Here is a 24,689-nt window from a genome sequence, read left to right on the forward strand (position 1 = left end):
AGGTAAGCACTCCACACCCAAACCTCCTGCCCCAACCCTGAGCCCCCCTCCCTCATTCTAGCTCTTGGCCAGGCCCTACATCCCAACCCCCAGCCTGCTTTTTCACCCCCAGCCCTGTGCTCAGTGCACTCCCACCCTCAGCTCAGTGCAGAGAGAGAGGAAGAGAATGGGCAGGGAGACGGTAGGTACCCACTCTATGTGGGCAGGGCCGGGATCCCAGACCGGCAGCGGGCTGACTGGCAATGGGCTGAGCCACTCAGTCCACTGCCCGTCTGGGGTCCCGGCCCCTGGCCCTGCTCAGCCCGCTGCCAGTCTGGGGTTCTGGCTGCCGGCCCCTTGCCAGCTGGGGTCCCGGCCGCAGGCCCCACTCAGCCTGCTGCCGGCCTAGGTGAACGGAACCCCAGGCTGGCAGCGGGCTGAGTGGGCCGGCGGCGTAAGATCAGCATTTTAATTTAATTTTAAATGAAGCTTCTTAAACATTTTGAAAACCTTTTTTACTTTACGTACGACAATAGTTTAGTTATATAATATATAGACTTATAGCGAGAGACCTTCTAAAAAATGTTAAAATGTATTACTGGCACACAAAACCTTAAATTAAAGTGAATAAATGAAGACTCGGCACACCACTTCTGAAAGGTTGCCAACCCCTGCTCTAATTCAAGCATTTTTTCTTCTAGGGCCCTGTAGTAAGTGGGGAGTGCATCACTGGGATAAATAGTTTTACCTGGCTATGTCCTTACCAGGCAGGAAGTAAAGAACATAAACCTCATTGGCAGTTGTTAAATTACTATATAACATCAGGCAGAACAACACTCTCCATGTTAAGATAGTTCATGTTGCGTATTCTGCTGCTATGAAAAATCTACAGAGTCTACACTTCACACAGAGAATCCTTATTAAACAACAACACAAATTTAAAAAAATCCACTCCCCACAAATGCAATTCAAATTCCGTTTATTTTAGCTAGGATTTCTTTTAGATCAGTAAGCCCAACAGGTGCAAATAATATTACCTACATTTATCACTTTGAACAGACAGTATAAAATTACCTGGAAACACCAAGCTAACAAAATCTTGAATGGAAGACTACATTTGTTTCCCTTTGGGCTCCTTCCAGATTTCAGTATAAATGAGAGTGCTGTTTGATATGTGTATTTTGCCCTAATGCCTACTATATTTTAATAATACTTTTTAAGATTAATTGCTAACTTCCTAGAATATCAATCTGCCTAATATTGGGTCATGTAAACTAAATGCCAACAGTACTTGGATTAGTTGCAAACCTGGTGTTTTTTCGAGCCTGGAGTCCTGAGTGAACCGAACTGTAGTTTGACCAAATGGGATCTTTTTCATTCCTGATGGTTTCTTCAAGGATTCAAGAGCTGAGCGTGGTTCATTATATGTACCCGGAGCTGGGGTGATTGATTTCACATGTACAAATCTCTAGAGAGGCATAGGAAAAAATATGCCAATGACAACCTGCAGCACATTTAGAAACTATATGGGCAGAAAGTGCTCACATGAGTATAGCAACATATAAGGTCTCATTTCTTTCTTAATGAAGTGAAGATAATTTATATATAGTAACTAATATCTTGAATCTATCTGAATATATAGGACCTGATTTTCAAAGAAGGGAACAAGTGTAAATGTCATTTGTATGTTTACCAGTATTCAGCTTCTGTGTACCCACAGCCACTTATATATCTGACAGTTTGCACAGATATGTACTCAGTCTGCACATGCACAAGTGGTATAGGTCCAGGTAATAACACATGCCCAGCTTCGAAAATCAGACTCCTCACATACAACTTTTATTATCATTGTCTGTACAATACATACTTTTTATATATATATATACACATATATACATATACACACACACTCTCTCTCTCTAATATGGCTGTACTTGTGTGCGTGTGTATGAAGTAATTCAAATTAGTTATATATATAATACATATAATTTGTTATATATATAATTTATATATATAGTATATATAATTTGAATTACTTCATACACGCACACAAGGATAGATAGATAAAACTAATTTGAATTACTTCATACACACGCACACACATAAGTACAGCCATATTAGTAGTTAGTAAATACACAACACAAACAGAATGGGGAAGAAGAGGCCAAATATCTGGGCAAGTACACCATAATAGTTTCATAATCCTATATGAGGAGATACTTACTGTCCACAAAGAACACATAGGGGATTGCTTTTAAGTTCTCATCCAAAATATCTACAAATAGCAGACCATGTGGTGGTCAATTGATTTATCTTGGAGAGATTAAATCAAATTTGATGACTGAGCCAAGGGATTACTCCATTTTTCTCTACACTCACACCGAAAAAAACCCAATCAGCTAGTTCACAACTAACTTGAAATGAAAGTGTGAAGTAAACCTCAATGTGCAGGAATTTAAACGTGCAGGGAGGAATTTTCAAAAGGGCCTAAGTGACTTAGGACTTGTCCACATGACAAGTTACTACGCTGCAAGTCAGGATGTGCATCTACAGCACACCAACTTGCCCTGAAGCAATGATCCAGGTGGACACTGCTTCAGTTCAGTGAAAAGCATGAAGTGCCCTTAGATGCACAAGTCCCACTGAAAGTCAATGTGCTCCTAAGTCACCTATGTGTTTTTGAAAATCCTAACCACAATTCTAACTACTGTAATTAAAATCATACAGAAGAGAAGGTTACTTACCGTGCAGTAACGGAGGTTCTTCGAGATGTGTCCCCCCTATGCGGTAGCACCTCCTGCACCTGGGATCAGAGATCTTCGGTAGCTGTGCCCGTTGGGCTGCACATGTGCTCCTCCCCATCTCACACCATGAGCAGTGTCTATATAGCACTGTGCAGTCCAACTGCCCTCAGTTCCTTCTCTACCACAGAGTCTATCTTTAAACTCCAAAGCAAAGAGGAGGCGGGTGGGTAGTGGAGCACCCATAGGAGCACACATCTTAAAGAACCGCAGTTAGTGCACAGGGTGAGTAATCTTTTTTTTCTTCAAGCAGCGTCCCTATGGGTGCTCCACTATAGATGACTGTAGAAGAGTGCCCATAGATGGAAGGCCAGGGTTCAGAGTGACATCTACTAAGGCTGATAAGACAGTGCATCCTTGTAGGGCATCATGGGTAATTGCATAGTGTTGGCTAAAAAAAGTCTGTAAATGCCCAGGTGGCTGCTTGGCAAATGTCAGTAATTGGCACGTTGCTCAGAAAAGCAATTGAGGTGGACAGCGAGCAAGTGGAATGTGTTCAAGTTCCAGGTGGGGGAGGTCACAGTTTGCGTCACTGGTAGCAAAGGCAGAGGAACTCCAAGATCCATTCAGAGAAACATTATTTGGATATGACCTTTGATCTCTCTGCAACAGAGAGGAATAAGTGTGGTGATTGTCTGAAAGATTTGGTTCTGTCACTGTGAAAGGCTAATGCTCATCTGACATCCAATGTGTGCAGCATGGCTTCATGCTGGTTGCCAAGTGGCTTTGGGAAGAAAGAAGGAAGGTGAATAGGTTGGTTTACGTGAAAAGAGGATGGCATCTTGGGTAAGAATTTTGGGTGTGGTCATAACATGACCTTGTCTTTGTGAAAGACTGTGTACGGAGGGTATGCCATGAGAGCACCTATCTCCCCTACCTCTCAGGCGGACATGATGGTGACAAGAAATGCTGTCTTCATGGTTACGTGGGTGTAGGAGCACATTGCCATGGGCTCAACTGGAGGGCCTTTGAGATAGTGCAGAACTAAGTTGGTATCCCAAGGTGGGGGTCACATATTTGAAGGTAAAGGTTTTGATGGCCCTTAAAGAATCTTTTTGTGATGGGTGGATAAATATGGAATGACCTTCTATCTTGGGGTGGATTTCTTGTTCAATGTCAGGTGATCTAGAGATTGAAGACGACAGAGTTCATCTTTGTGTCTGTTTCTACTACGTGAGCGATTTGGGAAAGTTCGCCCTATATGCAGCCCTTGGGTCCCAATAGGGGCCAATGTGGAGGAACTGGCATATGGGGTTGTATCCATGGGGGTCCATACCAGGGACCTGGTTCAGTTCTGGTCATTGGGTATCGGAGATGACAGGATGGTTCTCTGTGTGTGTCTGCTCTTGATATGATGGAGAACTGTGTGCAGTGGAGTACTCCTCTCCTTCCTCCTCTTCTTCCTCACTCAAGAATAGTGGTCTGGTCCTCAGTTTGGAAATAGAGTGCTGATGTGTCTCCAGAGAGTAGGCATGAGGTGCAGGGAACTCACTGTGAAGACGTGACGACACTGGCATATCAGAGACTATGATTCTCTGGGGTATCTGAATGCCTGTGGTACCAACAGGAGCATCATCAGCACCAGCGGTGGTATAGTTGTTGAGGGCATAGCCAGTGCCGATGGCGGAATGCATTCCTTTGAGTGGCCAATAGCTGGTGCCAAGGGCTTACGTGGTGCTGAGAGCTTGCGCAGTGCTGGATGTTTAGTCGGTGCCAAAACACTCAGGATTATTTTTGTTGAGGAGGTTGGTGCCAATTTTGAAAGTTTTACACTGTCTTTTGCAGTGCCATGAGACAGTATTTCCACCTGTAGTCCCTCTCTTTTAGGGTCCTTGGACCTGTCTTTTGCGCCAGTACCAGAGATGTCTGGACAGTCGCGGGAGCCAAGTCTCACCCCTGAGGACGCTGGGGCTACAGACCTTGCCAGGGATGCTTTTTTCTGAGGTCGCTCCTTAGAGAGTGAGCTAGTGGACCTTTTCTTTTCATCTCGGTGTAAAAGTGTGGATTTTCTCTTGGTAGTGCATGGCAAGTGAGGGTCGGCTGATGACTGTGCCAATGGTGAGTGCCACATAGGAGAGATATCGGGGACAAGGTCGGAGGCTGGTTGCACAGAGCTCTCCATTAGCCTCAGTTCACAGTTCTTTCTGTACCAGGCTTTCAAGTTGAGGAATTGGGTATACTTCTGAGAGACATGACCCTCACTGAGGCAGTGTATGCACCGTGAGTCACCATCGGTCATGGGGGTGGCCTCACGGCAAAAGAGGCATCTCTTAAATCCAGGGAATCCAGGCATAACCCGAGCAGGGAGAGTTTCCCAATTAGGAAGAGCATAGAAAAAAGGAAATTTTTACGGTAAGCTAAAGAGTAATAGGGAGGAAAGGGCAACGGGTTTTGGGTTTTTTTAGGGGGAAGAAAAATTAAAGGAAACAGCTGGTATCTACAATTAACTATAATGGAAACACTATTACTAAAGACTCGGGATGGTTGAAGGGCTCTGCTCAGGATTCCATCCCAGACCAAAGGCAGTTGAGAAGGAAGTGAAGACATTTGGACCACACAGCACTATATAGATGCCACTGATGGCACAAGACAGGGAGAAGCGCACGTGCAGCCCAACAAGCACTTCTGTTGAAGATCTCCCAGGTACAGGAGGCACTACCAGACTGACAGTGGAGCACCCACAGGGACACTACGCGAAGAATAACAAATGTTCAACCATGGGTTCCTAAAGTTAGACAACCACATCCATATTTTGTCATCTAAATTAAAAAATGACCTAATTTTCAGAGCACTTTTCACCATTGCAAACCACTGACTTATTCAGGAGCTAATTATGCTCAACACCTCTGTAAATCAGGCAGTTTCTTTAGGTGCCTAAATATGGTTTGGCACCTAAATTTAGGCATCCAAGATGGCAAATTTTGGTAAAAGCATACCACTGAAAAATTATCCCTAAAATATGCAAAACATTAGAAATGTTCCTCTTGTAATAACAAATGTTTAACAATCTTCAAAAAAATAAACTTGCAGAACTATACAAGGTTATTTTCTGTATGATTTTAATAAATGTACTTTCTAGTTCATATATCTGATGGAACACAAAAAAGGAAACACAGGAAAACTGACTAAAGTCATATCTACTTATAAAGGTTCTGAAGACATACACCCCTTGAAACTTTGCTCTCATTTAGCCTTGATTTTTACATAAGTTCTTGATGCATTTGCATAACTTTATATTTTACAGATTACAATAAATATAGAAAACCTCATGCAGAAAAATCCTTAATATATATAAATTTTCAGAAAAGGAAAAGCCACTCTGATAGCCTGCTGAATTAAAGTCATTGTAGCAGCCTTCTTAAAAGAACTTCCATGAAGTTGTTTAAACTAAATGGATGGAGAGTTTATTTAGATTCCTCTGTCTTCTAGGACATCCGACAACATTTCTGGTGAGTAAAAATAAAAATTAGATGTATGACACGCATGGAACAGACCAACTGTGGCTTGCATAAGATGTTCTTTGAGGAAGTAAATATGAATGGAAGGAGAAGGTTCTGAACGACAGGAAAAGAAAAAAGGAAAGGAAATTACAAAAAAAAACAAAAAAAACCATGACCATACATTATATATGATAAAAAAGATCATCAAATGATATACTTTGAATTTGCAAACTAACACTCCATATCAAAGTTTCACGCTTACAATTTATGGTGTCACCAGAACCTCTCAATGAAAATAGAGTGTCATAACTCATAGCTACCTCATTTCTTCTCAATACGGTGTAATAATCTTTCTTTTCCTCATCAATTGACAGTTGCGGGGTTTTGGGGTGGGTGGTAAATTGTGATTTAAGAGCTAACTCAGTCAGTTATTCAGCAGAGGTCTTTTGCATACTGTATATTTTGTATTAGCTCTGAGTTTTTCCTTACAATTTTAAGAGTCATATTCCAAAGAACTGAAATGTAGTAGACGACCACATAGTCATGAAATATAGCCCCTGATGTGCTAGTAGCTGTGAAATCTTAATTAGCAGTGGGAGTGTGGTTATATTCAATTATTCTACATATAGTCTTTATACATAGATCTAAGAGGCAGCTGTGAATAGAAGGACTATTATACTCCATCAAGGGATTCTGGTGATATCATAAAGTATGGAAACAAATATCACAAAGTCTTTGTAATTGTTAGAATGCTGAGATGGACCCTTGTTTCATCAGACCCTTGTTTCATAAATTGTTTGTTATTTTGTATTGCAGGCAATGTTCCCTCTAATTTTTGACATGCCATGTGTGCAAAAAATTTCTTCTGTGCAAATTGTTGTGCTTCTGTGCAAATTTTTGTGTGCGCGGTGTTTCGGATCTGTGTGTATGCGCACACGAGCACAGCTTAGAGGGAGCAGTGATTGCAGGTGGTGCTCATAAAGAAGTATGGGCTGGATGGATGCACTACAAGGTGGGTAGAAAGTTGGCTAGATTGTCAGGCTCAATGGGTTGTGATCAACGGCTCCATGTCTAGTTGGTAGCCGGTATCTAGCGGAGTGCCCCAAGGGTCGGTCCTGGGGCCGGTTTTGTTCAATATCTTTATTAATGATCTGGAGGATGGTGTGGATTGCACCCTCAGCAAGTTTGCAGATGACACTAAACTGGGAGGAGTGGTAGATACGCTGGAGGGCAGGGATAGGATACAGAGGGACCTAGACAAATTGGAGGATTGGGCCAAAAGAAATCTGATGAGGTTCAACAAGGACAAGTGCAGAGTCCTGCACTTAGGACGGAAGTATCCAATGCATCGCTACAGACTAGGGACCGAATGGCTAGGCAGCAGTTCTGCAGAGAAGGACCTAGGGGTGACAGTGGACAAGAAGCTGGATATGAGTCAACAGTGTGCCCTTGTTGCCAAAAAGGCCAATGGCATTTTGGGATGTATATGTAGGGGCATTGCCAGCAGATCAAGGGACGTGATCATTCCCCTCTATTCGACATTGGTGAGACCTCATCTAAAGTACTGTGTCCAGTTTTGGGCCCCATACTACAAGAAGGATGTGGAAAAATTGGAAAGAGTCCAGCGGAGGGCAACAAAAATGATTAGGGGACTGGAACACATGACTTATGAGGAGAGGCTGAGGGAACTGGGATTGTTTAGTCTGCGGAAGAGAAGAATGAGGGGGGGATTTGATAGCTGCTTTCAACTACCTGAAAGCTGGTTCCAAAGAGGATGGATCTAGACTGTTCTCAGTGGTAGCTGATAACAGAACAAGGAGTAATGGTCTCAAGTTGCAGTGAGGGAGGTTTAGGTTGGATATTAGGAAAAACTTTTTCACTAGGAGGGTGGTGAAACACTGGAATGTGTTACCTAGGGAGGTGGTGGAATCTCCTTCCTTAGATATTTTTAAGGTCAGGCTTGACAAAGCCCTGGCTGGGATGATTTAATTGGGGATTGGTCCTGCTTTGAGCAGAGGGTTGGACTAGATGACCTCCTGAGGTCCCTTCCAACCCTATTATTCTATGATTCTGTGATTCTTGTGGATTATGCAGCTAATAACATTTTCAAGCATTTTGAACAAGAAAGTAGAGAAGAAAGAAAATATGCTATTGGCACTTACTTTGGACTGCGAAAGAAAAGGAGCACGTGGAACTTCATTTCCATTCTGTGTTATATTCTCCACCTTCTGAAACTGACTTTTTATTTCATATTGTCCAGGTCCTGGAACACCCTGAAGAACATAAAAATAGAAGCACTTAACATCCATTAGAGAAGTGCCCACAAGTATACTGAAGGTCAAGGGCCAACTAGTTAAATATCTGAACCAAACTCACCCTCTCTATGAAATTATGAACACTTCATTAAAAGACCAACCTAAAGGAACGGTTAACCAGCTAATAAAGAAAATAAGCAAAAATCTTGTGACAGTTTCCAAGATCCCAAAAAAAGATCCCCTGCAACTTTGCTGCTCTCTACTGACAGAGCTCAGTACTTCCGCCACAAACAGTACACAGCATATTTAAATAATTTAGAAAATGTTAAAGTATTTTGTGATTTTATTCTTCCATTTAGAGGGATTTTTCTGGCATATTTATGAATCAAAGTTTTCTTTGTAAAGTTTTTTTTCCATTTCATTGTTTAATTTAACTATTTGATACTTAATATAATGTGTTTAAAAAAAGAAAATATTGCTCTCTTTGCACAAGGCTGCGTGTACTTAATGAGTATACGCTAGATGTAGGTAGTCCTTTTAGTAACCAATTACTAGTGATTCATTGACTAGCTCTATGTGTGTCTTCCATTTTGCAATATAGAAAAGATTTTGCATCTGCAGTACTCATTTACATAATTACAACATAAATTTTAGTTAACTCAAGAGTCACAATACATTCTGAATTTCTAATAAAAGGAAGCAGGCCCGCTCACTCTATAGGGACAAACAAGAACTAATTAAATGCAAGAAGCTTTAAATCAACTAAACATGGTACAAAAATATTACATGGCTAAAGAAGATAGAAAAATAACTCTGAAATTAATCAGTTACAGTGATGAAAGGGACATTATGCTTCATAGTCTATATTTGGATTATAAATGATTCAAAGCAGAAAATTAAACAGTAACAATAAACACTTTATAAGAAAAATGTTGCACCAGTTGCCATAGCATATGTTAGCAAACCAGGTGCTGGGGGAAAGAGCACTGCTTTTAATGTAAATTTATAAGGTTCAGGAAGAATGAAAAGAAATCACACACTTGCTCACATGCACATGCACACATCCCAGTATGCCTTTTCTTTTTCCTTAACTTGGTTTCATCTTAAATAAATCTCTGAATTTGAGTAATCGTAATGAAAAATTATTAGATTTTTGCACTCTTCCAGCTAATCTATCCTAGATTTTTACATTTTACCTAGATTACTGAGATTGTAGTTTACAATTGTGAATTAATGGTGAATTTTAACATGCACTTTTCCCATCTATTTCATTTCTTCCAGTTCATAGCAAAATATCTCCAAAAAGTGGAAGCCAAACAACAGTAAGGACTAAATACTTTTTATCAGCTGTTTCCCCCTACCTTGTGAAACTGTTATTTGAAAGTAAAAATAGTTTTTAAAAAATGTGAAAGGCCTGCCTTGAAAGCAGTTTCTGAAAGGAAGAAACAAAGGACCTGATTTTCAAAAAATGTGACCTGTCCCTACTTTTGTACATGCATGTTTACTGTATGTGCGAGCACATATCAGTGATTTTGTACCAAAACATCATGGGAAGTGCACACACAAGTGAGCGTCTACTTTTTAAAACTCAAAATATTGGCAAAGAATGCCAGCGAACATTTACTACCCACTGTCACATGACATAATCCATGGAGCTAGTATGCACTACATGCTGGAACTCTCATAAGAAACATGCTCCCATGAAAGTGCGAAACACAGTCCCTTCCATTCACTTAAGCTTCATGGTGTTGAAAATGGCCAGCCTAGTTAACAGCAAATCCCAAGACTTGGTTGGCCACAAAGTCAGGATGCCCAAACAACTCTACCATTTGAACGCTTATTGGACAGACTTGAGTTGTGCAACAGGGGCTATTCAGGGAAGTTTGGCTCATGTTCTCACAGTTCTAAGAATAAAAACTGGTTGTTCTAAAAAGTAGACTAAAATATCTCTCATCAACATCAAAAAGCTGACTGCGAAACAGTACACTAAGAAGCTGACAAAAAATGCTGCAAGTCAACACCCACCGCATACAGATAGGTCTGAATACAGTAATCTCTGGAGGGTCTGGAGTTCGAACTTAAGTAACTGTATTATGCACACAAACATGTTTCTGCATTCTCTCAAAAAGGAGGCTTAGAACACCACCGTGACCACAAGCTTTCTATGGACCACGATAAAGAAAACTAGAATCTTAAAATGACTACACATAATTACAGGAGTAAGATGACTAAGCCTTCCCCTGATGAAAAAACATTTTATCAACTAGTCCACAACTCCAAGAGAGCTAAAATTACAACTTCTAGTTAAATCCAATTCTAATGTGTCCAGGCCTCCACAAAGAAATTCATATGACACAGAAGCATGTCAAGTGCTTCAGAAGCTGCTGTAATTAAGGATGGGATAGGAACTCAGTTTCTGGTACTGGATTCAGAGCCATTTGCAGCAGATTAAGGAGGAAATATGCTTTGAATTTAGCTGGATAAGATCTCTCCAGCCGAGGCCTTCATCAGCCCTGATCCTGATCCTTTTTCTTAAAATGATCAATAAAAGGTAGTGGAAGAAATGTCATAACCCTTGTAAATTGTACCGGCTCAGAATGAGTGCTGCAAATGCAACTTTTCCTACAGCACCTAAAGATGTTAAGATCCATTTGGCTCCCAAAGCATAGTGTAAATTAAATAAAATAAATTCAGTTTTGTGAGAAACATCTACAGAAATGGAAATAATAACTGTATGGTTATTTTTGCTATATTTATCTTCTTTTTTGAAAAATCAGAAAAATGTGCTGCATTTACAGAGAATATTCCCAAGCAGCAGCAATATTACTGCTGAGGATATGGCCAGCACATCATGCTCATTCTTGTGTTACAACCACTGTTCCCTCTAAACTGTGCGTGTGTTAGCGCACACACAGATCCTAAACCCCACGCACACAGCCAAACACCGTGCGCACAAAAATTTGCACAGAAGCACACCAATTTGCATAGAAGAAAATTTTTGCACACACATCCTGTCAAAAATTTGCACAGAAGAAAGTTTTTGCGCACACGGCTTGTCAAAAATTAGAGGGAACATTGGTTACAACTATTTGCAAAAAGGAAAAGGCAGCACTCCCCTCCCCAGCAGAAGCCAACCCTCTATGGGAACATAAGCACAAATATGCAGCCAACCTCTGTCATGAGAAAATTATCTTATGCAATTATAGTAGCACCACAGAACTATTACTTAATTTTTGTAATTTCAGAGATGTTGTTTGATGGAGAATAAATTGTACAATGAGTCCCCACACTATGCAATTGTATCCAAAACCTTGATGTGATTCAAACTTACTCAGGAAAGCATCAGTTTAAATCATTGGATATTTTGCCTGACTAAGTGGTACAGGATTGGGTAGAAAGACAGAACTTTCAGCAGCTAATAAGAAATCTCATTACAGGATGCTATTGTAAAGTTATGGATAAAGTTATATTTGTCCATACAACTGAATATTATGATAAATCAATCACATTTTTCTATATTTTAATAAACAATGACATATTTCAATATTATGAATTTTCCCTAACATCTGGCTAGCAAAGTTTGTTTACGCTACAAAAATGAATTTAACTTTTTTTTTTTAAATAGAAAAAATCTACAGGAAGTACAACATTCATTGCAGCAGGCAGGAATTAATTTTATTCTGAGTAATTTGCTAAAAAAAGCTAGTTATTATTAAAAAAGCTTGACAGATTTTAGTTACAATTCTCTTACTTTTACCCAGTCATTAAAGTGATATTATTACACTATGATCTATCTCATGGAATCATTTGTCTTGAAACGGAGTACTTAATATTTTATACAGTTTTCATCAGAATATTCTTCATTTCTGGGATGAATGTGTAAGAAACATATACAGAGGTGTAACAAGACAGGACACTTAAAACAAACAGCAAACTCATGTATATTTAAATATTCAATTAAGTTTATTGTAGCTTGTGCCAGTTAAATTCTCTACCTCAGTTCTATTCTGTAAGAGAAGCAAAATATTAAAGAAACACTGAAAATATTAGTTATAACTTCTTTAAATATTCACATATATAAATGGAATTGTAACAGTGTATTTATTTTAAATGAAATCATAATAATAGTTTGCACATTAATAGCACCTTCCACCTGAGAATTTCTAAAAGTGCTGTAAAGGCATTAATGAAGTAAGTCTCACAATAACTTCATTTATATAATAATAAAGCAACAGCCTCCTCATTTTACAGATGATGAAAACAGTAAACCTGTGGCAGAGCTAGGAATAAAACACATATCTCCAGTCTCCTACTTCTTTGCATTAGCCACAAGAACAGCCTTCATTTCCAGAAGACCTATACACACATGCTTAACTTTATCTACTGTAAGGAGTATCAGTGACGCATATACACTGAAGTTAATAAGTCTGGCCAGTTTCAGTGGAGGGCATAATTGAAACTAACTAGAGTTATGGCAGTTTCAGTATGCAGATGACAAACCTTCCAGGGTCCTCAGCTAAGTTTCCTGTAACATGTGCGGCTGTGCAGCAACCTATTTAGCACAGCGCAGGTGCTCAGGGGAACCCGCCTGGGGACCTGCCGTGGCTGAAGGAGGGGCACTCCTTCCCCAGACGGCCCCCAACCTGCCACAGCCGAGGAGACCTCTGGCCCCAACTATGCCGCAGCCAGGGTGCCCCTACCCCAGCCCAAACCCAGCCAGGCGGCCCAGCTCAAACCCGGGGTGCCCAGCCCAGACCTGTTGCAGCTGGAGCACCCCTTTCCACACCCAGACAAGGCCCAGACCTGCGGGGGCCAGGGGGAGGGGCACCTTTCCTGCAGCTCCAGCCCTGGAGCTGCTGCTGTGGAGAGAGGCAACTCTTCCCCCTAGCCCAGGTGCTGCTGTGGGGAGAGAGAGCTGCGGGGAGTCCTCTCTCCCCACCATAGCCCCAGAGCACCCTCCTGCACCCCAAACCCCTCATCCATGGCCCCATCCCAGAGCCCGCACCCTCAGCTGGAGCCTTCCCCCCCCCATGCCATCCCTCTTCCCCAGCCCTGAGTCCCTCATCCATGGCCCCAGCTCAGAGCCTGCACCCCCCAGCCGGAGTCCTCACACCCCTGGACCTCAACCGTCTACTCCAGCCCTGAGCCCCCTCCCACACTCCAAATCCCTCAGCCCCACTCCCAACACATGAATTTTGTTATGTGCACTGATATGAAGGTGATGTGTCACACATCACCTCCATATTGGTGCACATAACAAAATTCATTCCGCACATGGGTAGGAAAAATTAGAGGAACACTGATCCTCAGGTTCATGGCAGAATTGCAGCACGTAATTATTTGGGTTGGAAGAGACATCTAGAGTGTCCTGTAGTTCATCATGCTGTCAATAATACTTTGATTATACCAACTTATATATCTTCTTTTCCACAGCTGCAACCAACACAGATGTCACAGTGTCTTAATTTTGCATTTATCTCCTAGGTAAAGGACAACTGGCTTAAACTCAACCTGGGCAAGACTGAAACGATGCTGGTCAGAACAGTCTTCAAGAAATAGCTGAGATATAATTCTCTCAATCCACTGAACACCCACTGCTCATCAATGTGGTGTGAAGCCTTTGGGTCCTGAGTTTAAATGGTTAGGTCAGTGACAAAATGCCTTCTTCCACCTTTCGCTTCTGAAGAAGCTCTAACTCTTCTAGTGGTCAAAACAGATGGGGAAGCTTACCGGTCCCGATAGTTGTATGTTGCCATTAGTGTTGACATCATATGGGCAAGTGACGTATCGTATTGTGTGGTGCGACATGGAAGAGAATGAAGGCAAAGGAATAAATGTATCTGAAAGGAATCCACATCCTCAAATGTGTCCAAAACCAACCACACAAGAAGAGTATTCTGAACTCATCAATAAATTGTCCTTAAAGTCAGAGAGTCAGCCCCAGTGTAAATAATATTTAGACAGTACAGGTCGATAGATATCCTAACCTTTAGGCAAGCTGATGAATAAACTTTTTTCCAGAAAACGTATCTAGACTCTTTGGTTCTTTTTCTTTGGGAGTTGACTTTCCCAACTTTTTTACTTTCCACTTGCAGCAGTAACAACCCATCAAGTTGGAGGATGAGTATAAAATACTCATAACCTTTGGACAGTACTTGATATCTCTGACCAGCACGTTCTGAAGTCGTTCAAACTGAGGCAGAGGTAGCCCAAAGATTTTGTGCCTGTTCTAATATTCCTTCATTTACAGGGAGGGAAATTATATTTTGAGAGGCTGGTTGTAAATTATCAAATAATTTGTATGATTTTTCCTGTACGATTTCTAGTGGGACATCCAATGTTTCTGCAATGTGCCTCAATAATTCTGGAAAGGTTTTTAAATCATCAGTTGTTTCAGGCACCATGTATGAGATAGCTTTGTCATGTGAAGAAGAATGTGGAGAACCAGATGAATCTTCCTAGTGGATGAATACCTTCTCATCACTATAATTATGTTATTCTCCTGATGCCATCATTCAAGTAGGAGAATGATGCAACACTCAAGAACGTGAATTAAGTGATTTACATATTGTCACCGATCCAAGCAAGCACCCCTTCCTGGCCACCCATCAAGACTGCTCTGAGAAGGGAATCCAAGACTTTGTGCTCTGGACCGTCAAGGTGTTTCAAGCTCCTGGAGCCTGAATAGAGTTTAACCACTATCCCAAGCTTCGGGTCTGTAAGCACACTCTCCAGATACAGATCTGCCATCTGGCACCCTCCTCCAAGCATTGGAATCCACTGTCTAGCTGCCTGGCCCCTTTGCACGGCATTGACCCTTTAGACTCACCAGTTCAATATTAGGGTTGAACACACCCCTTTCCCAGAACTCCACCTAAAGGTGTGAAACTTTTTGCTTACAGTTGAACTCTCACAGGTGCATGCTCTAGTTTTGAAGCAGTCAACACACACACACTTTGCCCAGTCTAACATCTTTATGCTCTTTTATATGTATTCATGTACAGAACAGATGAGTACAGATCACACAAAACAAACGCTAAACACATGTCCCTGCCTCAGTTTCCTCACCACTCCAAGAATTTTTTAAGCTGGGGTCTGAGTCCCTGGGACCATCTGGATACAGGAAAGTGGCCTGGAGCCCCTTACCCCTCAAAAGTACTGTGTGCTGAGTGACCTCTCCCTCCTGGACTGGAGAAAATGGCCACCTAACAGCCCTTTAAAACCTTCAGTGTGCTACATCAGGTGACACCGTTGCCAGTTTCCCCACATCAGCACCCACCAGATGACTTTGTTGCCATGGTGACTTCCTCCCATTAATCCAGTTCTTCTGGGGAGGGACCAGTCTTTTGCCTAGAGTAAAGAAATTTCCAATAACTGGGTAGTTAAGAATCAACTAGCCACTATTCCAGAGGATTGGAAAAGGACAAATATAGTACCCACCTATAAAAAGGGAAATAAGGACAACCCAGGGAATTACAGACCAGACAGCTTAACTTCAGCATCCAGAAAGATAATGGAGCAAATAATTAAGCAATCAATTTGCCATCACCTAGACGATAGTAAAGTGATAAGTAACAGTCAGCACGGATTTGTCAAGAACAAATTGTGTTAAACCAACCTAATAGCTTTCTTTGACAGGGTAACAAGCCATGTGAATGGGAGGAAAGCGGTGGATGTGGTAGATTTTGACTTTAGTAAGGCTTTTGGTACTGTCTCACATGACCTTCTCATAAACAAACTAGGGAAATACAACCTAGATGGAGCTACTATAAGGTGGGGTGCATAACTGATTGGAAAACCATTCCCAGAGAGTAGTTATCAGTGGTTCACAGTCAAGCTGGAAGTGCATATCGAGTGGGGTCTTTCAGTGAACAGTTCTGGGTCCAGTTCTGTTCAATATCTTCATCAATTATTTAAACAATGGAATAGAGAGTTCACTTATAAAGTGTGCAGATGATAGCGAAGCTGGAAAAGGTTGCAAGCGCTTTGGAGGATAGGATTAAAATTCAAAGTGATCTGGACAAACTGGAAAAATGGGCTGAAGTAAACAGGATGAAATTCAATAAGGACAAATGCAAAGTACTCCACTTAAGAAGGAACAATCGGTTGCACACATACAAAATGGGACATGACTGCCTAGGAAGGAGTACTGCAGAAAGGGATCTGAGGATCATAATGGATCACAAGCTAAATAGGAGTCAACAGTGTGACACTGTTGCAAAAAAAGCAAATATCATTCTGGGATGTATTAGCAGGAGCATTGTAAGCAAGACACGAGAAGTAATTCTTCCACTCTACTCCACACTGATTAGGCCTCAACTGGAGTATTGTGTCCAGTTCTGAGCACCACATTTCAGGAAAATTGTGGACAAATTGGATAAAGTCCAGAGAAGAGCAACAAAAATGATTAAAGGCCTAGAAAACATGACCTATGAGGGAAGATTGAAAAAACTGGGTTTGTTTAGGCTGGAGAAGAGAAGACTGAGACATGATAACAGTTTTCAAGTACATAAAAGGTTGCTACAGGGAGGAGGGAGAATAATTGTTCTCCTTAACCATCTGAGGATAGGACAAGAAGCAATGGGCTTAAATTGCAGCAAGGATGATCTAGGTTGGACATTAGGAAAAAGTTCCTGTCAGGGTGGTTAAGCACTGAAAGAAATTGCCTAGGGAGGTTGTGGAATCTCCATCATTGGAGATTTTTAAGAGCAGGTTAGACAAACACCTGTCAGGGATGGTCTAGATAATACTTAGTCCTGCCATGAGGGCAGGGGACTCGATTAGATGATCTCTCAAGGTCCTTTCCAGTCCTATGATTCTGTTATTATTCTTTTGCCACTTGCCACTGAAATTTTCAACCTAACATGGAGGCAAACAGACCATAGAGAAGGCAAAATGCTGCACATTCAAAATGGAGTTTGCAACCTCACACAGACACATGAGGTTTATAATCTCTCACAGAATTTATAAATTGTGCAGACATATTCCCAATTCATCACACACATATGTCCTATGTATTGTGGGATAACTTGTCCCAAACTTGTGAGGAAACTTGCGGATACTATAGCCATGGGGACCAACATAACCAAGGTAGAGGTCCATATGGGTGAGACACATTCACCCAACTCGGAGGATCCCTAGGAGAGTAATTAGGTTTTAAACTTTTTAATTCATAAGCCTCATTTGTATTGCTTTTTCTATTATTTTTTTTTTCCTGTCTTGCTCTGTTCTTAGGTGGATTCCTCTTGCTGGAGCTGAAGGGAATCAGAGTCAGAACATGCAAATCTTTCTACTGATGGGATAGCCAAAGGAGATTTTAAAACTCGAGTAGGCTTCTATTCTTACCCCTATTGTTATGCTGATGAAGAGAAACCTTCATTACAAGTATCTCTGATCCTTCATAATCAGGTGAATTAGATGGTACAAAAATAGGAAACGCTTGCAATAAACGTGACTCGGGCTCTGGAGTTACTGTATTCTAAAAACAAGGGAAGACATCAAGGAATCCTTCATTGTTGAGGAATCCTTTGCTTCATCTAGCTACTTTGAAATCTCCAAAGGCATTAAAACGGTCAGTGCTGAGAAAGAGTTTGATCTTAACAATCCCGCAGTGCCAATTGGCAAAGGATTCACTGTTCTGTAACCGCAACTCCTATCAGGCCTGACAAACTCACTATTCCTAACACATCACTTTCATAATATTTAGCCATGAAAGGTCTTGTGAGGTGCCTAATAAAATCTTATGTAGATTAAGCATTGTAAGCCAACACGATGGAAGCCTGTTTTCATATGGAGTTAACACAAGTACGTGAAGACAACTTCTAGCTAGCACATCAAGAAAAGAACCACAGGGTTTAGCCTGATTCTGGGGACAAAACAATGACAGCACAAAAAGTACAGTGCTTTTTGCATTCATGAAAGGTGATCCCAGCCATGTTGGCTGGTAAGGCTGGGAGAATGCTTCAGGTGAGAAACTACTTTAGACAAGGATTTTAGCCTGCTAAAGTCACGTTTAGACTAGAAGAAACATGTAACACTTTTTGTTTTATATGTAACCATTTCTATTCCCATTATCCTTACTCAGTATCTTAAATCTTTATCTTTGACAACAAACTTATAATTGTTTTCACTATAACTAAATCTCAGTGCTGTGATTTTATAAAGAACCTGATGCTGAGTTGTACCAGTCAAGCTGTGTGTATACTGTTTTCTTGGGGACAGCAAACATGCTAATTTCTGTGAGCGTCCAGTGACAGGGGCTGAATACTTCAGGAGGACTTTGCCAAAGGGGATCAGGAGCTGGGGTATGTTTACTGTTACCTTCAAGACAAAGTAAAGGCTTCCAGAGCCCTGAGGAAATTGTTCGGGTGGCTAATAGACTGGTGGTGTCCAGGAGCTGACATTCAGTTAAGCATTTCTTAACTGTAAAGAAAAAAGTAAAGTATTTCTTTTGCTGAGGCAGGGGGGTAACAAGGTGACCCTCAGTTCTGGGCACTCTGAAAAGCCATCTCAGAGATTCCCTCATCAAAGATGGTACAGCTAAAGCCGCAGCCAGGGTGGATCCTCCTGGTTTCCAGCAGTCTTAAGCCAGACTGGTGCAAAGCAGATAGAACAGACTCAACGTCAAGCCCAAAGTGTTCACAATAACTTTTCTACTCCCACAGGATTTTCAGTGAGAGGGATTTATTTGGTCTACTGGGTTTTTGATTTATTAATGATGCACCTTAACCATCATAATAGAGTTACACATATCGAAAGCTACTATGAGTAAAATATTATTATATAATGAGCTCCATAATCTCTGGAGAAATAATATATAAGGATATTATACCCACATAAGTATTACTTCAGTCCAATGAATTTCATCTCCAGCACATTGAATCAATACGTATGTTATAATTATACTACTAATGCAACTTCTGAATTTATTTTATAATGCTAAAGTGCTGCAGTCTGTACAAAAATGATAGCCAAATTAGTCAGTTTCATTCTAAAATTATAAATATTCAGTGTGAAAATGCATTAGTATTGAAATAAAACTCATTCTATGAAACCTTACCTAATGAAAATTCTTTCCTCAGATAAATATTTGATACTCACCTAAGCAATCTGTGTATTCACATAATGTAGGATTACGACTGATACTAACCTCCCAGCACTGTTTCTTCCTTTGCTGCCCCCCATGTCATAACAGACAAACCTCCAGTTTTTTTTTCATCAAGCAGAGACCTCTTGGGAATCTAACTACAACATGGAAATGTATCGCCCTGCCATTACATTAGAAATGAGCTTACTTTTCCACTCCCAAACTTTACTTTTTATTGATTTAAATATTTTAAAATCATACAGATGCTTTATTCTACAAAGCTCAAAATCACACAAAACTATACATGTTCACAGTTTGGCACCAGCATAAGCTCAGTACAAATTCTTGTATATCCGTATGGGTCAATGCATGAATCCCGCATTCACAATAGAGAGAAAACTAGGGTCCAATGAATACAAAGCCAAAGAGTGTAAATAAACATACGTCTTGAAATGTCTCACCACCATTTGAAGAGTCCGGTGGAAAGAGGTCAACAGCCATATTTGACTGATCTTCAAAGCAGCATTAATTTCTCAGCAAAATAACAAATTTGCTAAACTTTAACAAACATTTACATTGGCACATATCAGCCCCACTGTTATCGAATGGCAACAAAGAAAATTGTAGATAAATGTATTGTTAATAATTAATAAATATATATATTTATCTTCAAAGCATTGTACAAACATAACTAATTGTCACAATACTCCTTTGCGGTAGGCATGAACTATTATCATAATAAAAGTGAGTCATTAGTTTGATGGCTAAGCCAGTCTGCTTGAATGTTCTTGTTGCTCCTGAAATATCTTGCAGAGAAAATAAAGCCACAGGTCTCTGAACAGAAAAGAATCACAAGCTTTTTGTCCCCCATGGTGATTTCTATAAGCAACTGTGGTGCTAATGTTGCATTCCAACAAAATGGAATTGGTAGAGATGAGAGGAAGGAATTAACTAACTGACGGGCCAATTACCCTGAGCTCCAAGAGACAGAAAATGAGGATAGACTCATGCAAAGTCCATTTCCCTTGAGAGTATCTGTTCACCATTTGGCTTTCCAACCTGAAAGATTATCAGTAAAAATTCAGGTCACAGGAAACCATTAAGAGGATTGCCTGAGAATTAATTGGTTTTATGAACTCAACAGGAAAAAACAGTAGCATGAATCCGGGTGAGGTCACAAACCAGATCATTAACTATAAGTGATGGTCCCACTAGGACAGTAGAAAGGATTGAAGGAAGTTTATATATGGCGTTAAAGACCAGTCAACTGTATCTGAACACGATACCATCAAGCCTAGAAGGTGAAGGCCCAGTCAAATAGACAGCCTAGGAGTCCTATAAATCCAAAATAAGGAGTCTGAACTGGGAGGATCTGTCCTTGTAAGGATTTTGCGGGGGAAAGGGGTGCATGCAAGAGAGAGATTCAAGTCATTTTTGGCCAGAAAAAGAGCTCTCAAGGTATATCTACACTACAATAAAAGACCCGTGGCACTGTCTCTCAGAACCAGGGTCAATGGACTCAGGATCACAGGGCTCGGAGTGAGAGGCTAAAAATATCGTTGTAGAAGTTCAGGCCTCACAGAATCTGAGAGTCTGGGATCCAACTCAAGTCCAAATGTCTACACTGCTATTTTTAGCCCTAAAGCTTGAGTCCCATGAGCCTCAGTTAATTGACCCAAGCTCTAAGACTCAGTTGTACTGGTTATATATTGCAGTGTAGACACACCCTTCTGATGCACCAAGTTTTGTGTAGGAGTAAGAGCACTCTTCTGAAAGTTGCTAATGCATTTATGCTCATTTAAGACAAGCAAGTCTCTGGTAGTCACACAGCTCGATGGTAAAAGGAGGCTTTGATTAAAAGGTCATCTAAGTCGTAAAAAGTTCCTTGCAGATGAAGGGCAGCCACCAGCACGACAAGTCTTTGAAAACACTTTTGGGGCTGTGGCTTGCCCAAAGTGTAGAGTGATGGATGGCAGATAATACTCAACAGTAGTATTTATCTCTGATACAGTGACATTTAACTCTTACCTAAGATGCATGTAACCAGCAATGAAAGAGAGAAGAGCCTTGGGGCCAGAAGATGGGAATGTGAAGATATGCTTGCATGGAGTTATTTCCTTAATTAAAATGAATGTCTCCAAATAGAAGGAAAAATGCACTTAGCAGTTATGCAGGGAGAGACTCAGAACCACACTTAGGTCACAAGGTCCATTGTAGAGCCCAAGGATGATATGGAGTGCCATGCACTCCACCCTGACACACTCTTCCTACTCCAATGTGAACCCTATGTGGGTTGAGGAGAGCCAGCTACACCAACTGAAGTTCTCATGTGGCTCTTTAAGACTACTTTCAAGTTGCATTTTTTCTGCTAAGGCAGCACTAACCAGATGGTGCCAGGCCAAGGATCTGGCCCATCATCTGAAAATAAATAAATAAATTTTAGCTGTTAAAAACAACTCATCAAGGTCTTTCATAGTCTCATTGATCTCATAGTTGTTTTATTTAAAAACTTGAAAATGATCTGAAAATAAGATCAAAATGCTGGATTGCACTGAATCAAGACATGGTACTCAAACTACTGCTTATTTCCAATCATTTTCTATTCTTAAACATGGTACAATATATCAACCATGAATGTAAAAAGTCAGTCTATAATACAACTGTGACGCATGGCCAGAAAGGGTTAAACATCCTGCAAAATAAATGACTCAAATTCAACCCTTAAAGATTTGTGGGGAGATAACGCTTGTGTTTTTGTATATTTACATATGTATGGGTAGTGGTCAACAATCCCTGTCTATGCTGTATTCTGATAATTCAAAGATTAAAAGAACATCCTAGCATTTAAATGAAGTGTAAACACAGGATATCTCTATATTCATCTCTCTTTGAAATGTATAGCAAATCATCGGTGAATGGTGAAGGAACAGGCGATTGTCTCATGTTAATTTGTATAGCTAAGTACCAGTGATAGACTGCCTGATGGATAAATTGCCTTATGTGAATCTGTGTGAATAATTAACAACGATGCTTAGGAAATAAGAGCCTTGTGTTCCCCAAGGAACTCCAACTAGTCAAAGAAGACCTGATATTATATAAAAGATCCTTGGGACCTGATACTTTTTATCTCAGATCTGCTTGAGGTTTCATGCAGGGGAAGCCTAGGCCACAAGGACTGAGATCCCAGTTCTGACTGGACCGCCCTGAAATGTAAACATTGGATTAAAAACCTATGGACTATTTCAGAAAGAACTCTTTGCAACTACAAAGCTCACCATCTCTGCTACGAATCTGAACCTTGTCTGTATGTATAAGAATTGAACTCTTGTCTGTATGTATACTGATCTTTTAACCATACTCTCTCTCTCTCTCTATTGTTTTTTAATACATTTTAGTTTAGTTAATAGGAACTGGCTGTATGCGTGTATTTGGGTAAGATCTGGAATATTCAATAACCTGGGAGGTAATGTGTCTGATCCGTGGGATTGGTAGAACCTTTTCTTTTATATGATGAAATAAGATTTTCAGAAATCTTCATCATATTTGACTTGGGCACCTGGATGGAGGCCTGAGGCTGGGTTACTGCAAGGGAACTGTGTTGTTTGGACTTCTGAATAACCATTAAGGTATAACAGAAACTGTTTAGTGCTGCCTTGGCAAATCTAAGTATTGAACCATCCACCAGCTTTGGGGTTTGTCTGTTCCGTTCTTTGCAGATCACCCAAATTGAGTGACCTCGGCTGGCTCCCCAGTAGGACCCTAGTCACAGTGGCATAGTCGTGCTAGGATACACAGTACCACAAGTTAATTGGGTTTTTGCATCAGAACCACACACTTAACAATTAATTTTGATATTGGAGAGTTTAAGTTACAGTGAGTGACCCTGTAATAGGATCTCAGTTGGTCCGCCGAGCCACTGGGGGAGGTGGGGAGCTACTGCCTGCCGAAAGGCCTTTGTCACACCTTTCTGTCAAAGGGAAGTTAGCAGAGGGAGGTGAGCCAGCCAGAGTCCGTGACATGCCCCTCAGGCCGGGAAGCGCCCGCAAGAGTCACTGGTGCGCCCCTCAGGCAGGGAAGTGCTTGCATGAGCCACTGTCATGCCCCTTAGGCAGGGGAGCTCCAGCATGAGTCAGGCTTCTTTATTGGGGTTCTGCCACCCGAGGTGGGGTGGCTGGGGTAGGGGAACACAGACCCACCCAACTCCACTGCGTTCCAGCCCAGGGCCCTGACAGTGGCGGGAGGAGAGGGTCCTGCTACTGGGTCATAGATTCATAGATATTAAGGTCAGAAGGGACCATTATGATCATCTAGTCTGACCTCCTGCACAATGCAGGCCACAGAATCTCACCCTCCCCCACCCCACTCCTGCAATAAACCTCTCACCTATGTCTGAACTATTGAAGTCCTCAAATCATGGTTTAAAGACTTCAAGGTGCAGAGAATCCTCCAGCAAGTGACCCGTTCCACATGCTACAGAGGAAGGCGAAAAACCCCCAGGGCCTCTTCCAATCTGCCCTGGAGGAAAATTCCTTCCTGACCCCAAATATGGCAATCAGCTGAACCCTGAGCATGTGGGCAAGATTCACCAGCCAGATACCCAGGAAAGAATTCTCTGTAGTAACTCAGATCCCACCCCATTTAACATCCCATCACAGGCCATTGGACCTATTTACCATGAATAGTTAAAGATCAATTAATTGCCAAAATCATGTTATCCCATCATACCTTCTCCTCCATAAACTTATCAAGTTTAATCTTGAAGCCAGATAGGTCTTTTGCCCCCACTGCTTCCCTTGGAAGGCTGTTCCAGAACTTCACTCCTCTGATGATAAGAAACCTTTGTCTAATTTCAAGTCTAAACTTCCCGATGGCCAGTTTATAACCATTTGTTCTTGTGTCCACAGTGGTACTGAGCTTAAATAATTCCTCTCCCTCTCCGGTATTTATCCCTCTGATATATTTATAGAGAGCAATCATATCTCCCCTCAACCTTCTTTTGGTTAGGCTAAACAAGCCGAGCTCCTTGAGTCTCCTTTCATAAGACAGGTTTTCCATTCCTCGGATCATCCTAGCAGCCCTTTTCTGTACCTGTTCAAATTTGAATTCATCCTTCTTAAACATGGGAGAC

At 41.1% G+C, this 24,689-nt stretch overlaps 1 protein-coding gene across 10 annotated transcripts in view; it reads right to left on the minus strand.

Moving 5' to 3' along the window:
• Positions 1 to 24,689, minus strand: part of STPG2 (sperm tail PG-rich repeat containing 2) — a 407,796-nt gene that overhangs the window by 309,169 nt on the left and 73,938 nt on the right. For all 10 annotated transcript variants that reach the window (XM_073340745.1, XM_073340746.1, XM_073340744.1 and 7 more), the window contains 2 exons: positions 8,383 to 8,493; positions 1,288 to 1,447 (listed from right to left, as the gene is read on the minus strand). In XM_073340745.1, the coding sequence (XP_073196846.1) occupies positions 1,288 to 1,447; positions 8,383 to 8,493 (271 nt within the window). The remainder of the gene's footprint in view (positions 1 to 1,287; positions 1,448 to 8,382; positions 8,494 to 24,689) is intronic.

This window comes from Lepidochelys kempii, chromosome 4 (genome assembly GCF_965140265.1).
Source record: "Lepidochelys kempii isolate rLepKem1 chromosome 4, rLepKem1.hap2, whole genome shotgun sequence".
NCBI classification, from domain to species: domain Eukaryota; kingdom Metazoa; phylum Chordata; order Testudines; family Cheloniidae; genus Lepidochelys; species Lepidochelys kempii.